The sequence below is a fragment of the Hyperolius riggenbachi genome, chromosome 7 (assembly GCF_040937935.1).
Source record: "Hyperolius riggenbachi isolate aHypRig1 chromosome 7, aHypRig1.pri, whole genome shotgun sequence".
Lineage (NCBI taxonomy): Eukaryota > Metazoa > Chordata > Amphibia > Anura > Hyperoliidae > Hyperolius > Hyperolius riggenbachi.
The window spans coordinates 104,100,571-104,114,618 of NC_090652.1; the positions used below are offsets into that span (position 1 = coordinate 104,100,571).

A 14,048-nucleotide genomic window follows, 5' to 3' on the forward strand; every position below is an offset into this window, starting at 1 on the left:
TCTTTAAATAAACACAAACAAACAAACACAGAACATTTATATTGCGCTTTTCTCCTGGCGGACTCAAAGCGCCAGAGCTGCAGCCACTGGGACGCGCTCTATAGGCAGTAGCAGTGTTAGGGAGACTTGCCCAAGGTCTCCTACTGAATAGGTGCTGGCTTACTGAACAGGCAGAGCCGAGATTCGAACCCAGGTCTCCTGTGTCAGAGGCAGAGCCCTTAACCAGTACACTATCCAGCCACAGCTGGATGTCTCAATAACTTTATCCCTGACCTGTCTAGTGTGTTCTTTGGACTTCATGGTGGTGTTGCTCCCAATATTCTCTTAGACAACCTCTGAGGCCATCACAGAGCAGCTGTATTTTCACTGACATTAGATTACACACAGGTGCACTCTATTTAGTCATTAGCACTCATCAGGCAATGTCTATGGGCATCTGACTGCACTCAGACCAAAGGGGACTGAATAATTACGCACACCCCGCTTTGCAGTTATTTATTTGTAAGAAAAATGTTTGGAATCATGTATGATTTTCGTTCCACTTCTCAGGTGTACACCACTTTGTATTGGTCTTTCATGTGGAATTCCAATAAAATTGATTCATGTTTGTGGCAGTAATATGACAAAATGTGGAAAACTTCAAGGGGGCCGAATACTTTTGCAAACCACTGTATACTGTTAACTCTGTTTTGTGTTACTTGTACCTAATGGTTAACAAACTGAAAACTTGAAGTGAGAGGAATACGAAGGCTGCCATCTTCATACCCTTATAAACAATGACAGTTGTCTGGCTGTTATGCTGAGCTTTGGTTTTAGTTGTTTTTGAGTCACACATCTGCAACTCACATGCAGCCAGGGCCGGGCCGAGGCAGAGGCTGGAGAGGCTCCAGCCTCAGGGCGCAGTGTAGGAGGGGGCGCACAATTCATTCAGCTGTCATTACCAATTGTGTTTGAAGCAGAAAGAAATAAGAAAAGGGGATACATGACAGTGACTGCAAGCCAGATAACTAGAGATTAAGGTGTTGGGGAGGTTGGGGGCCCTGGGGCACCTATTAGTCTAATAGCAATCAGTGTGTGACGGCTGGGGTGGGAGGGATGGAGGGGCGCACTTTGGTGTCTCAGCCTTGGGTGCTGAAGGACCTTGTCCCGCCTCTGCATGCAGCTAATGGAGTCAGAGTCAAAGCATCTGATCTGCATACTCCCCCTGGGCCAGTGACTCAAAGTATTAAAGGGGGTTGTAACATCCCAAAATAAAAAATTGGCAAAAAATGGTGTCCCAAAAATATATGTATCCCCATTTTTTTCTAAAATTAGTCCCTATAACTCCCCCAGTTTTTTTCTCCTTTTTACCTGGTCTGGTTTCTTTTGCCTAACTGTGCAGTGACAGTTGGGTTGTTGGAAGTTTTCTTTTTAAGCTACACTAACAAGCCTCCCAATATCACTGTAATTAACTGTAACAACACCCAGCGCAGAAGAGCTGCGATGTGTGTGGGCTTGGGGAGATTGAGATCGGAACGATAGTGTACTGCCATCTCATACATGTAAGTGCCGGATGAGGAGGAATTCTGTAAAAGGCATCCAATGGAAGTTTTATCTCCTGTCTGTCACCTTTCTGCTTCCAATAGGGAGGAAATCAACAGACTTAACCAAAAAGTAAAGAAGCTGGAGGCTGAACTGGAGGATGAAAGACGGGAGAAGGAGACCACAACAGAGCCTGTTAAGAGGGTTGGCTACCAGGTTTACTTTATTACTGTTATTTTTCATAAAAAAAGAAAACCTGGAAATTGTGATTAGTATCAAGACACAGCTTAAAGGAAACCGAAGGAGAAAATAAACTGATGAGATAAACAATTGTATCTATCCTCCGCCTCCTAAAAATGACCACAGTTTAATTTTATATTTAAATCTACTTTAAAGTTTTTACTCTTTCGTTGTATCTGCTGAATGACAAGGTCATTTTAGCATGCCAGAGCAAAAATCTATGAGCTATTGACCCTTTTTATCTCTTTCCTGCTCTCGGAAGCCATTTACTGCCAGGAAAGTGTTTTATGGCAGTAATTCCTTATCAGTGAGGGTTACGCTGTAGTTAGACCCAGACAGAAACTGTCACTTGCATACCTAATGTTTAACTCTTTCAGGCAGAGAAAGAAAAAAGGGAACACAGCCTAGTTATTAGTGTGGTTGGCACACCTGTCTATGGCGGTATTGTTGTGGTATTTGCAGTCAAGTGTGGAGGGCACCAAATAGGAATGAGGTTACATGAGCAGTAAAATGGCTGGATTACGCACCTCACAACCTATGACAGCCAGCTTACAAAAGATTTAAAAAAAGTTACTATTTGTCGTTTTCCAGGCATTTTAAAACTTGTCCTTGTAAGCAAAGCCTGTATCAATTAGCCATGAAATAATGAAAACAAAAATGAAAAGTCACAGTGTTCAGCAAGCCATGCACACTGGTCATGAAGGAGCTATAAGGATTGTAAGGTGCAGGCAAATATGAATTCTCCAGACAGAGTATTCAGACTAAAGTTATATTTTGTTATTATGTATTTATATAGCCCTGACATTTTCTGCAGTGCTTTCCGTAATCATGTCATTAACTGTACCACAGCCGCTCACAATTTCATCTCTACTATAGTCATGATGCAATGTCCTAGTCCATGGCCAAACTTTTTTTGAGGGGAATCAATACACTTGTCTTTTGGGAGTAGGTGAAAACCAGAGTGCCCAGAGGAACACTCACAAACGCAATGAGAGCATACAAACTCCATCCAGTTATTGTCCTGGGCCAGATATGGCCAGGGCACGAGCACTGCAAGGTGAGAGTGATATTTACCACCCCCTCCCCATTATCTCATCATCTAGACTTTGTTTGCAGAGGGTCTCTAGCTTTCATGTAAACTCATACCGGGGTTGCCAAATCATCGCTTTAAATAATGACACATCTACCCGTAAGTTATGCAGGTTCTGGTGCCAATTATACATAATCGTGGCCTAACCTACATCTAACTAGCCTCAAGACCTGTATAATTCAAATGTGTCCGTAATTTAAGAGACACATTGGCAACACTGACTCGTACTTGTGCATGCAGGTCGTAAGTGGAATTACATGGAAACGGCCGCTCGTACGAGCGGCCTTTCCATGTCAGTTCACAGAGGGTGTCTCCGTGAACAGCCTGCGAGCCTACGATCGCGGCTCGCAGGCTAATTGTAAACACGCAGGGAAGAAATCCCCACTGTTTACATCATACGGCCGTAAAGGAGATCGGCGATCCCCGGCCTCTGATTGGTCGGGGATCGCCAGCATCTGATAGGCTGAAGCCTATCAGAGGCGGCGCAGAACGGATCGCCGTAGGAAGGAGGGGAGGGAGGGAAGGACAGGGAGGTTGGGAACCGCTGTGGAGGGGAGCTTTGAGGAGCCCCCTCCCCCCGTTCGGCCACATGGAGCGGCGGCGATCAGACCCCCCCAGCAGGTCATCCCCCTAGTGGGGAAAAAAGGGGGGAAGTCTGGTCCTGCCTCACTGCTGATCTGTGCTGTGGGCTGGAGAGCCCACGCAGCACAGAGCAGCAAACAGCCCGGTCCTTAGGTGGTTAAAGCTATGCTTTCCTGAGACTGCGCAAAACGGCACAGGGAAATTTGGGCCGTAATGGGAATTATCGCTACAGGGGCGCTCAGTCAGTAATTTGGGTGCTGGCAAAAGAGCCACATTACATCTTACCCCTGAGTCCACGGTGCCCTGGAGGGAGAATAATAATTGACGCCACTGGGACTTTTCCAGGAGCAGGGTGAGGCATTTTTCGGGTTTGCCCTGCGCCTAATTACATGGATGCATGTTTTCCTGAAAATGGTTTGGCACCAAAATGTACTGTATATAGAGAGATATGATATTGTTACCGATTCCAGTTTATGTCACTGGCCACAGCAACACATTCAGTGTTTCCTGGGCTGCATTAGCATCATACTGACTAGAACTGCTTGTTAGTGTTTGTAAAGCTTCCTTAGCCCTTTGCTCTTGTTACTACAGTGTGTCAGGGATCCCATATGTAAGAAATTGTATTAAGGTTAGTCAAAGATCCATTGTGAGCAAAGCAATGAAACGACATGAGTATTGTATTCCAGCCACAGAGCGTGTCATCTGAGGCCCGTCCAAGCTCTGCCAGGAGTACATCCAGCACCCAGTCTTCCAGAGGCTCCTCTGCTACCTCCAGGGGAAGAGAAAAAAGGCAAGATGCAGCACAAGTCATCCAGAAGAACTGGAGACAATATAAGAGCAGGGTAAGCTTTTCCTCTGTGTGTTCTGTATTTACTGTACCAGCCACTCACAGTATAGCGTCATTATACTGCATTGGTCACCATTTTTTAGCACCATACTCTCTAAATGAGCATAAACCACTTCTGACCACTAGATGTCACTATTTCCTTTACAATGCATATCACAATATGATTTTGCCTTCTTAAAGAGGAGCTGTTAGGTATAAGGTCTCAGAGAAAATAAACACATATATCAGTAGCTAAAGATTGGCTGTACTTACATTACATATGCATTTCACTGTCCACGTTTGTACTTCACAGAATTTTTATATAGTATATGCAGAGATTGATGCTCCTGACAGCTCATGGCAGGTTCCATGTTTTTCTGTCTTCTTGAAGCCAAATGTGTCGTCATGTCCTGCCTGCTTCCTGATCACAGAAAAGCTCGTACTGAATAACACAGTGTGCAGTGAATATTAATTAGCCATGTGGCTAGGAACAATAGCTGACTCCTGCAGTGTACTCTGCCCGGAGATTTATCAGTGCTACGCGCTGGACTGATTACAAGCTGCTGTAACGTCTCATTAGCAGCCGAGGGGAGGGCCCCAGAATGCTTTGCAGTATAGTATGCGGCTTGCGTCCTGCTTGGGTCTAACAGCTTTGCTGATAAGCACACATCAAAGGTAAGAGAGATTTTTATCTTCAGTAATGCCTTCTTGGCTTCCTTCTAAACTGTTTAACACAGGAGAATAGAGGTTTAAATTAGCTTCTGCAGCCTGACAGTTACTTTTTAAAACAAAAGATACGGTATTTGCAATAATTTAGCTTTAAATGTACCTGAGACTAGAGGCCTGCATCTGGTTGGGTACCCGCGGGTTACCTAAATTGCGTGTCGGGTTTGGGTACCTGTTTTGATTCTAATCGGGTTGTGGGTAGTAAAAGCATGCAAGCATGCGATCATTTAGTCATAATTTAGTCAAAAGTAGAAAGATCTTACACACTTAATGCGCAGAAGAGCCGGACTTGCGCAGCTCAACCAGTTACCGAGACCAATACCAGGCTAATAGAGGCATTCTGGAGGACAGCGAGGAACGCATCGCTGCTCATGGGGCTGAATGAACCCCCAGGTAAGTATAAAATCTTTTTGTGTACTCAACTCAGGTAGAAGCCTGCGCGGGTCTAATTTTTCAGCCCCGCACCCGATCCGCAACTCACTTTCTGGTGTAAATGTCCCCCACTCCCTCCACCCAGTGCCTGTGCTCTGTAAATTCTCACCTGTCCACCAGCGCAGCTCCTGTCCTCTTTGGCCGTCACCCATGGCCACAATGTGCCGTAGTTTTCTCTTATGTGGCAACTCATAGGTCCTCTCTTAACAGAATTAAGGTGCCATCCTATAGTTTAATTATTGCATGTATTTTGTTTTACAGAAGGAAGAGAATAGTGACAATAGTGACTTAGAGGTAAGTGCTGGTATCATCCTGTATTATGTCTGTACTTGTGTATACTGTGTGATTGTAAACTCATAAGGGCAGCTCTCTCCCCACTATAGTTTTTGTCATTGCTCTGCATTCTGTTAGATATCTGTTTGGATGAAGCTATCAGACTTCAGCCAGACCAAACAATTGTTGTGATGATTGTGGCAGACAGTCGGCTGGCAGACCTGAACACGCGGTGCTGAGCCAAGTACATGTACTGATATATAGAAAGTAGAGTGGGAGGCAGAGCTGGAGGCTGCACTCAGCCTCTGGGGACAAAACAATTAAATTAAGAATAAGCAGCGTCTCTTCCTTGGAACTAATATCCCACCATGGAGAGGAGGCTAACCAATACAGTAAGCTTATATTAAATAGATTGTTCAATGGTCACACAGCCTCGCAAAGTATACCAAGTTGCCATTTATTATATCAAAATTTCATAAGAGACACCAGGCCTCACATAGATGTAAATACCACATAGTAATTCATCACAGTAGAAAAAACACACATTTAAAAACAATGATCGGATTGCATATTGACGCAGACTGCGTTATCAAACTATACCATACCATAAGGATTTGATTCAGTGGATGTAGAGGCAGATTGTATCTGGCCAGATAGTAAAAAAGCTGCCACACTCAACTTCCGTCCGCGCACTCACTCAACACACATACATGTGCCATGTATCTAATGGTGGGGGGCCCCCTTTAAGGAATCAATATCTCCAGCAGTTCAGTCCTCAAAGAATGACATAGGGACTTGCAATGTCTGCCGTTAGTTGTACAACATGAGGGATTAGCTCTCACCAAGACTTGCTCACGTAGGCATCCAGTCACTGGAACTCCGCTGCCACCTGCAATGTGGTCCAGACCGCTTGGAGGACTTAGAAACGTTGTGCTCCCGGCTCCAACTACCCGCTCACTCCACCGCGGAGGACGCCAAGCCGGAGTTCCGTGACTCACGTGTGTGAATGAGTGCTGCAGGACACGCAGCTGCGTCAGCTCCGCCCACCGACGCGTTTCACGTCCGCATTGGACGTTTCATCAGGGTGTGGGACAAAACAGTCTGCCGAGAAATACCAACATGGCTCATTGCTTGTTGTCCTTGCGCGATACTTGCAGAAGACGGACAAAACGACCATGATCATGTCAGCCGTCACATTTTTAATGTCTCTCATTTTTCCCTATAAAAAACAGCAATCTATATTTAAAAATGTGCATTACATGGACATCCCTGCCATAACTCTGTAACCAATATTCTATCATTGTGCAGTACCAATTACGATACTAAAATATCGCTACCGATATTTTATTGTAGCTAAACCTATCCCTATTCTCACACAGAGCCCTCCCTTTGCCAATGCATTACCCTATCCTGCAGACACTCTCATCCTTAGGTACTAGGGGCCTTCCTCTTTCCTGGATATCTTCCTATGTCTCTGGTAGGTCTTTCATGGCCTCTTATTCAGACCACATTTCCTCTTCATGTCCACTGTCTGTTGAAGTACCTCAGGGCTCGGTCCATGGTCCTCTTCTTTTTTCTATCTATATGCATGGTCTCAGCATCTTAATAAATTATTTTGGTTTTCAGTACGTCGATGACACGATCTCTGCCCCTGACATTGATTCTCTCCTATTACACATTCCTGACTGCCTGTCTACTGTATCTTCTTTTTTGCTTTTAAAACTTTTCATAAGTAAAACAGAACTGATAATTTTTCCACCATCTCCTTCCACCTCTCTGCCTGATATAACAATAAATGTCAGTAATACCTTTATAACTCCAGTTCCCCAAGCACGTTTCCTGGGGGTAATATTCAATTTGCAAATTACTATTATTATTCAAACTTGCATCCCTCCAGTCTATACTTAACTCAGCCACTCAACTTGTCCAGCTCTCTTTTCGCACTTCATCTGCTGATTCTCTTTGCCAAGCTCTTCACCCTTGCCGATTAACCACTTCTCTACCACAGGGTTTTTCCCCTAAAAAACACAGCAATTTTAACATTTTAGGTAGGCAAGGGTTAATGGGCTTAATGGGGGTAAAATGTATTTAAAAAAAAACCTAACTGATGCTGATCACTCACTAATGCTGTATTAGTTATCTGAGATCCTCTCACGAGTGATCTCAGTAACTGTAACAGCATAGTGACTGATTCAGTGTTTACACACATTCTGAATGAATGAGCACTGCCATTGGCTTTGGCAGTGCTCATTCAAACTTGTAAGCACTTTGATTGGCTGACCAGCGGGTGCCGATCGCGACCGCAAATCCGCATGCACGCGACCGCGCATCCGCGTGCACGCGATCGCGCACGCGAACGCTCACAGCGGGAAAACAAACAGGAGATGCCTATCTACGCCCCTGTGCCCCAGGTGAATTTTAAAGGGGCGTAGATAAGCGTGGCAAGGGTTGCTAAGGCAAGACACAAAAACATTTATAGTGTGCTTTTCTCCTGGCAGACTCAATGCACCAGAGCTGCAGCCACTAGGGCATGCTCAGTAGGTAGTAGCAGTGTTAGGGAGTCTTGCCCAAGGTCTCCTCACTGAATATAGGTGCTGCCTTATTGAGCAGGAAGAACCAAGATTCAAAACCCGGTCTCCTGTGTCAGACCGAGGCAGAGTACTATCCAGTGAATCAGAGCGTTTACGTCAAACTTTTAACTCTGACCTACAAGGCTCTCCACCATTTTTCTTCCCCTTACATATCCTCTCTCCAAGTACAATCCCAACTGCAACCTGTGTTCTGTGCAAGACCTGCTATTCTCCTCCTGAATCACCTCTTACCATTCACATATACAGGACTTTTTACAAGCCTCTCTACCCTCTGGAATGTACTTCTAAAATACAAAGGGGAGAGAGAGAGAGAGTGTGTGTGTGTGTGTGTGTGTGTGTGTTTGTGTGTACTCCGACTCCTTAGTCTAATTTTTACAAAGGCTATGGATTTGGTTCAAAAATCATCCGCCTCCGATGACTCAGCTTATTGAAACCTCCGACTCCAGGTACCCAAAATTACAAAATTACTCCGACTCCTCGACTCCACAACTCTGGTGTGTCTGTGTGTGTGTGTGTTTCTCTCTCTCTCTCGCTCTCTGTGTGTTTGTGTGTGTGAGAGTTTTTATTGCAATAATGATCAGGCAAAGTTTTCTAATTGCACAATGGCAGGTGGGTTGTGCAGAGGACCTATGGGTAATTAAGAAAATGAATGGGAGCCCAAATGTATTTATCCTAAGCAAGAGGCAGTCTATGGCTATAATGTCTAAAGCTCTGCTGGATTGGTAGAATCCCGACCACCCTTTCTTTATGCAGACAGCAGATGTCACTCTTGTTTACAGCTGCCAATATGAAGGGTGCAGCAGGCCACAGTGGCCACATCTCTAAAGCTGGACAGCCTAAGTAGGAGCCCCAGTGGTATTTTTTATGTCGTTTGAGGAGCACACTTACATATTTGCAATATGGTCCGGTATTAGTCGTAGAGCAGTAATGTAGACATCAAACCAAAAAATGGTGATATGGGTAATACCTAATAATAATGACTAACAGAAACAAGCTTCTTCTTCAGGTATTATTCAAATGCCTGAAGAAGAAACTTAAAGAGAAACTCCGACTAAGAATTGAACTTTATCCCAATCAGTAGCGGATACCCCCTTTTACATGAGAAATCTATTCCTTTTCACAAACAGACCATCAGGGGGCGCTGTATGGCTGATATTGTGGTGAAACCCCTCCCACAAGAAACTCTGAGTACGTACTCCTGGCAGTTTCCTGTCTGTGAACCTTGCTGCGTTGTGGGAAATGGCTGTTTATAGCTGTTTCCAACTGCCAAAACAGCAAGCAGCAGCTACATCACTTGCCAGCAGTAAAAATGTCACCATGTGATAAATGTCAGAATATAAATCAGGGAGAGGAAAGATTTTACAATGGGCAAACACTGACTAAATCATTTATACATAATTATTGTAAAAATGAAGCACTTTTTTTATTACATTATTTTCACTGGAGTTCCTCTTTAAAGTTTTGAAAGCTTGAAGTTAACCGGAATCAACGTTTGATGTGTATATTAAAGCACAGTTATTCTTTAAAGAGGAACTGTTGTGAAAATAACATAATGATTAAAATTGCTCATTTTTGATTCAGTGTGCAAACTGATTAAAAAAATGTGCGGGAAAAATATAGCAAAAGACCCACTCATGTTGTTGTTTAATTATTATAGTAGAGGGGAGAGCAATAAATCTGATGAGGTGCCAAATAAGTTGGTCCACACAATAATAATAGCAGCAAGAAAGGTAATATTTAATAGGTGGATCTTCCCAACAACCCCACAAATTGGGGAAATAAAAAAAGAATTGAGATTTTTATTTGATTTTATTTGAACGGGAAAAAATTATAGTGCTGGCACATAAGTCAAAATACACTAAAAGATTTTTCTCAAAATGGAAGAAATTTATAATATTTTATTATGAGATTAGAAATTGACTTAATTATGGAACCATTTAAGTATACAGAATGGTATTGTGTGGAGCAACTGCACGGCACACTGGGGAAATTAGAATGCTCTACCAGGTAAAGAAAGGCTGAATAGAGATTCCATGAAAAGGATTTTGAACACACAGAACAAGAAGAGAAAATACAGAAAGATAAACAACCCCATCAAAGAAGGGGTGTCCATCACTGTCTATCCACAAATGTTAAGAGGGAAAATGTTGGGGAGGGGAAGGGAGGGGGGGAAAAAGGGGAAAAAAAGGATGGTTTAAGAACACCTAGCACAAAATGTTAAACTGAAAGAAGAAAGTAAACATTGTTAGAAAGTTTGAAAAGTGGAATACTATGTAAAAAAGGATGTTTCTTTCTTGGCATGGTAAGAAAAAGTCGTTATTGTAATGATATTATCCTTCAATAAAAGATGGTTTAAAAAAAAAAAATTGCTCATTTTTTACAATATTCATTTTTTAGGTTACTTAGTCAGTGTTTGCCCACTGTAAAGTCTTTCCTTTCCTGATTTACATTCTGACATTTATCAGTAGTGGTGACATCTTTAGCCAAGTGATCTGTGTGGAACGTTTGTTTCCTGAGAGATCAGAGGGATATACTGCTAGCTTGGCAGGTGGAAACAGTTATTTCCCACAATGCAACGTAGTTCACAGACCGCAAACTGTCTGGACCATGGTCATGACATCACGCTGTGGGAGGGGTTTCACCACAATATCAGCCACACAGACCCCTCTGATGATCTATTCAAGAAATGGTAAAGATTTCTCGTGGGAAAGGGGGCATCAGCTACTGATTGGGATGAAGTTCAAACCTTGGTTAAAGGGGTTCAGGGACTATCTGAAAAAAATAAAAATCCCCATCCACTTACCTGGGGCTTCCTCCAGCCCGTGGCAGGCAGGAGGTGCCCTCGGCGCCGCTCCGCAGGCTCCCGGTGGTCTCCGGTGGCGCGCCCGACCTGGCCAGGCCGGCGGCCAGGTCGGGCTCTTCTGCGCTCCAAGGCCCGGCACTTCTGCGTCCCACGCCGGCGCGCTGACGTCATCGGACGTCCTCCGGGCTGTACTGCGCAGGCCACCGGAGACCACTTTTTTTAATTTAAAATATTTAGTTGCACCACTCTGACACATACAAAGATAAATAAATACTCCTTCATGCCTATGAGCATTTCAGTGCATGCTTTTCACCCTTCTCTTTTCATAACTAGAGTTTTATACAGGTGGCAGCCATTAGCAATTCCTCCTTTACTGGACACCATCTACTCCACCAGTTTGCCGGATTCTGTCCCGGTAATATGAAAGGAAGGGAGGGGTTCCTCCAATAAGTGTAAAATATTTTATATTTGTCATCATGCAGCTGAAAAAAGTCTGCTATTTATTATTATAATTTAGAAAATAGATTTTATTCCTGAAATCTTGTATTTTTAATTTGGGTCCACTTTAAGTTAGCCAATAAATGGTATCATCCTGATTGAAAACGTCTTTCTTTAAGGGTTGTAACTGGTTGCTGTGCTGCAGGCTTAGAAGTATCTTGTAGGCTGAAAAGCTTGTAATAGAGTCACTTCTTATCATGTACGGTACATCATAAATATCATTTGCTAATGCACAATATAAATACATGGCACTTTATTAGGAGGCAGCGGCAGAGACAGCTGTGTTATCTGAGCTCCCTGACCCGGTGTCGTGCTATTAAATGAATATAGCAGACAGATGGCCTGGAGGACAGGAGAGACCATTGGCTGATTATTATATCATCCCTGTCTCCTTTTATTGTCACTTTTATGGCCGTTCCCCGCACTCCATTTTTCTGAGCAATATCATTTAAAGCATATGTTAGTGATTTGGAATGTTATTCAGTTAAATGGTTCCTTGCTTCTCATAATGGTCATAATCAGTGAAGCGGCAGGCTTTATCTAACTGGCTTTTAAAATGCATTAATTTTTCTTAAAGTGGTATTGTGATTTTTTTTTTACATTCCTCTAAAGCATTAAACACAGTAAAAAATGAATATAAATCCTTATGAGACTGCTTTGGTATGTACTCCTAAGCCTCTTACACACGCCTGACTTGAGTTGGCTGAGACGCCCAATGACAATCAGCCGTGTACGGCAGCAAGCGACCCCCAACCCGTGAGCGATCCGCCGGAGGGATCTACCCAACCCCAACAGCGCCGATTCCCTGCCTATTCCATTGTTTGCGTGGCACCCCCGCCCGCCAGGTGACATCCCCCCCGCGCATAGCAACACGGGGCATCATCAGTGTGTGGCTTGGCCTAGCAATGTCGTCTAAGGGGATCAGGTCCTTTTCCCTGATGAGGGACATCCGTTGAGTGTGTGTCACGGCCCTAGAGATGTAATTGGTAAGCAAATAGTATAGATAAAGTTCTCTGCTCCCCCAGATACACTAGAAGCTTTTCTGCCTTGTTTACACAGTGTATTCACTTCCAGCACAATCTGATAGTTCTGCCCAGCAATGGCAGGTTTATCAATTATCAGCTAAATTAAGTGTAATGCGTGATACACAACATGCAATTTCCCGTCAGATCGACGGGTCGATTCGATAATTTCCGACCGGTCCTATCAGATTTTCGACCATTCTTCTGATCCATTTTCTTAACACTAAACAAAATCAATGAAAATATCGATTCGGGAAGCTCCTCTTCATATAGTGAACATGGAGGCTTAACCCTTTTGATGCCCTCTGCATGAGTGAAACCAAGTAAAACTTCAGGGTTTTTTTAATTTCCATAAATTGTAGTGAAGAAATGTTTTCATCCATAAAGGTTATCTTGCTGTGGCCAATCTTTTAGAGCAGAGAGAAAGTTCTGAAAGTGTTAGACTCTAATCAGCTAATTAATCCAAAACACCTGCAAAGGGTTCCTGAGATTCTAAATGGTCTCTCAGTCTGGTTCATGGTATTTTCCCAGCTGCTTTGGTTTGGACCCTTCAGTGCAGCTCCCCATATATTTCACTTTTGTTGGTTTCTCTTCTCTTAGGACACAGTCTTCCTTCAAGCCGCTCTGCGGGGCCATCTAGTCAGACAGAAGATGTTGTCACCTTCTCCCACAAAGCCACCAAGATCAAATATCCTGAGTCACCAGGTAAATATAAATATATACATCCTCTCTTGGGGGTTTTGTATACTTACCATCAGGGCGAGATTCGTACTTCAAGGCCCACTTTTACCAGCCACCCCTAACCAAACAGTATCCGACCACAATTGGACAGTGGGTGGAGTGGGCAATGCGTAAAAGTCACATACCCACTGCAGTCTCTATGGTAAAGTGATGTGGACCACCACTGGCCAATCAATAACCAGGAAATGGGGACTATGATAGGCTGCCTTCTGGGTCCTTTCATCCCCCACACCACGTGTGCGTCTGACCCAGCCTTCCGTAACCGCCCGAATCTTCTGCTGTGTCATTGGACCAGGTCTGGCTGCTTGCTACTCGCACACTGTTCGCACATGCTTGGTTAACTGAATGCAGCTGCCTGCAGCACAGCACAGGCAGCTGCCAGCTGGTTTAAATAGTGTGGTTGGCCCGAACCCCTTTCTCTTGTTTGGAACTTAATCTGCAAATAAAGCCCACTGGCTGCCTGCAGTCTGCCCCATGTTTATCTGGTGCCCAAGGCCATGACCTACGTGGCCTTGCCATAAATCCGGCCATGCTTACCATATATTACAATATGTGTCCTAAATGCAAATCTTTACCAATCCTAGACATATGAACTGAGCATTTGTAAAATGCACGAACAGATGTTTGATGTCAAAATGATCAAAAGTCTAAAAGATACGTAATGCTGAAAATAATGTTGTTTGGTTAAAGGAAAACCGAGATC

The 14,048-nt window shown here is 43.7% G+C and overlaps 1 protein-coding gene across 4 annotated transcripts in view; it reads left to right on the forward strand.

Moving 5' to 3' along the window:
- IQCE (IQ motif containing E) overlaps positions 1–14,048 on the forward strand; it is a 91,269-nt gene that overhangs the window by 56,628 nt on the left and 20,593 nt on the right. For 3 of the 4 annotated variants that reach the window (XM_068244468.1, XM_068244465.1, XM_068244466.1), the window contains exons 17-20: positions 1,626–1,737; positions 4,120–4,275; positions 5,679–5,711; positions 13,205–13,309. In XM_068244468.1, coding sequence (XP_068100569.1) covers positions 1,626–1,737; positions 4,120–4,275; positions 5,679–5,711; positions 13,205–13,309 — 406 coding nt within the window. The remainder of the gene's footprint in view (positions 1–1,625; positions 1,738–4,119; positions 4,276–5,678; positions 5,712–13,204; positions 13,310–14,048) is intronic. The other variant, XM_068244467.1, reaches the window with a different exon arrangement.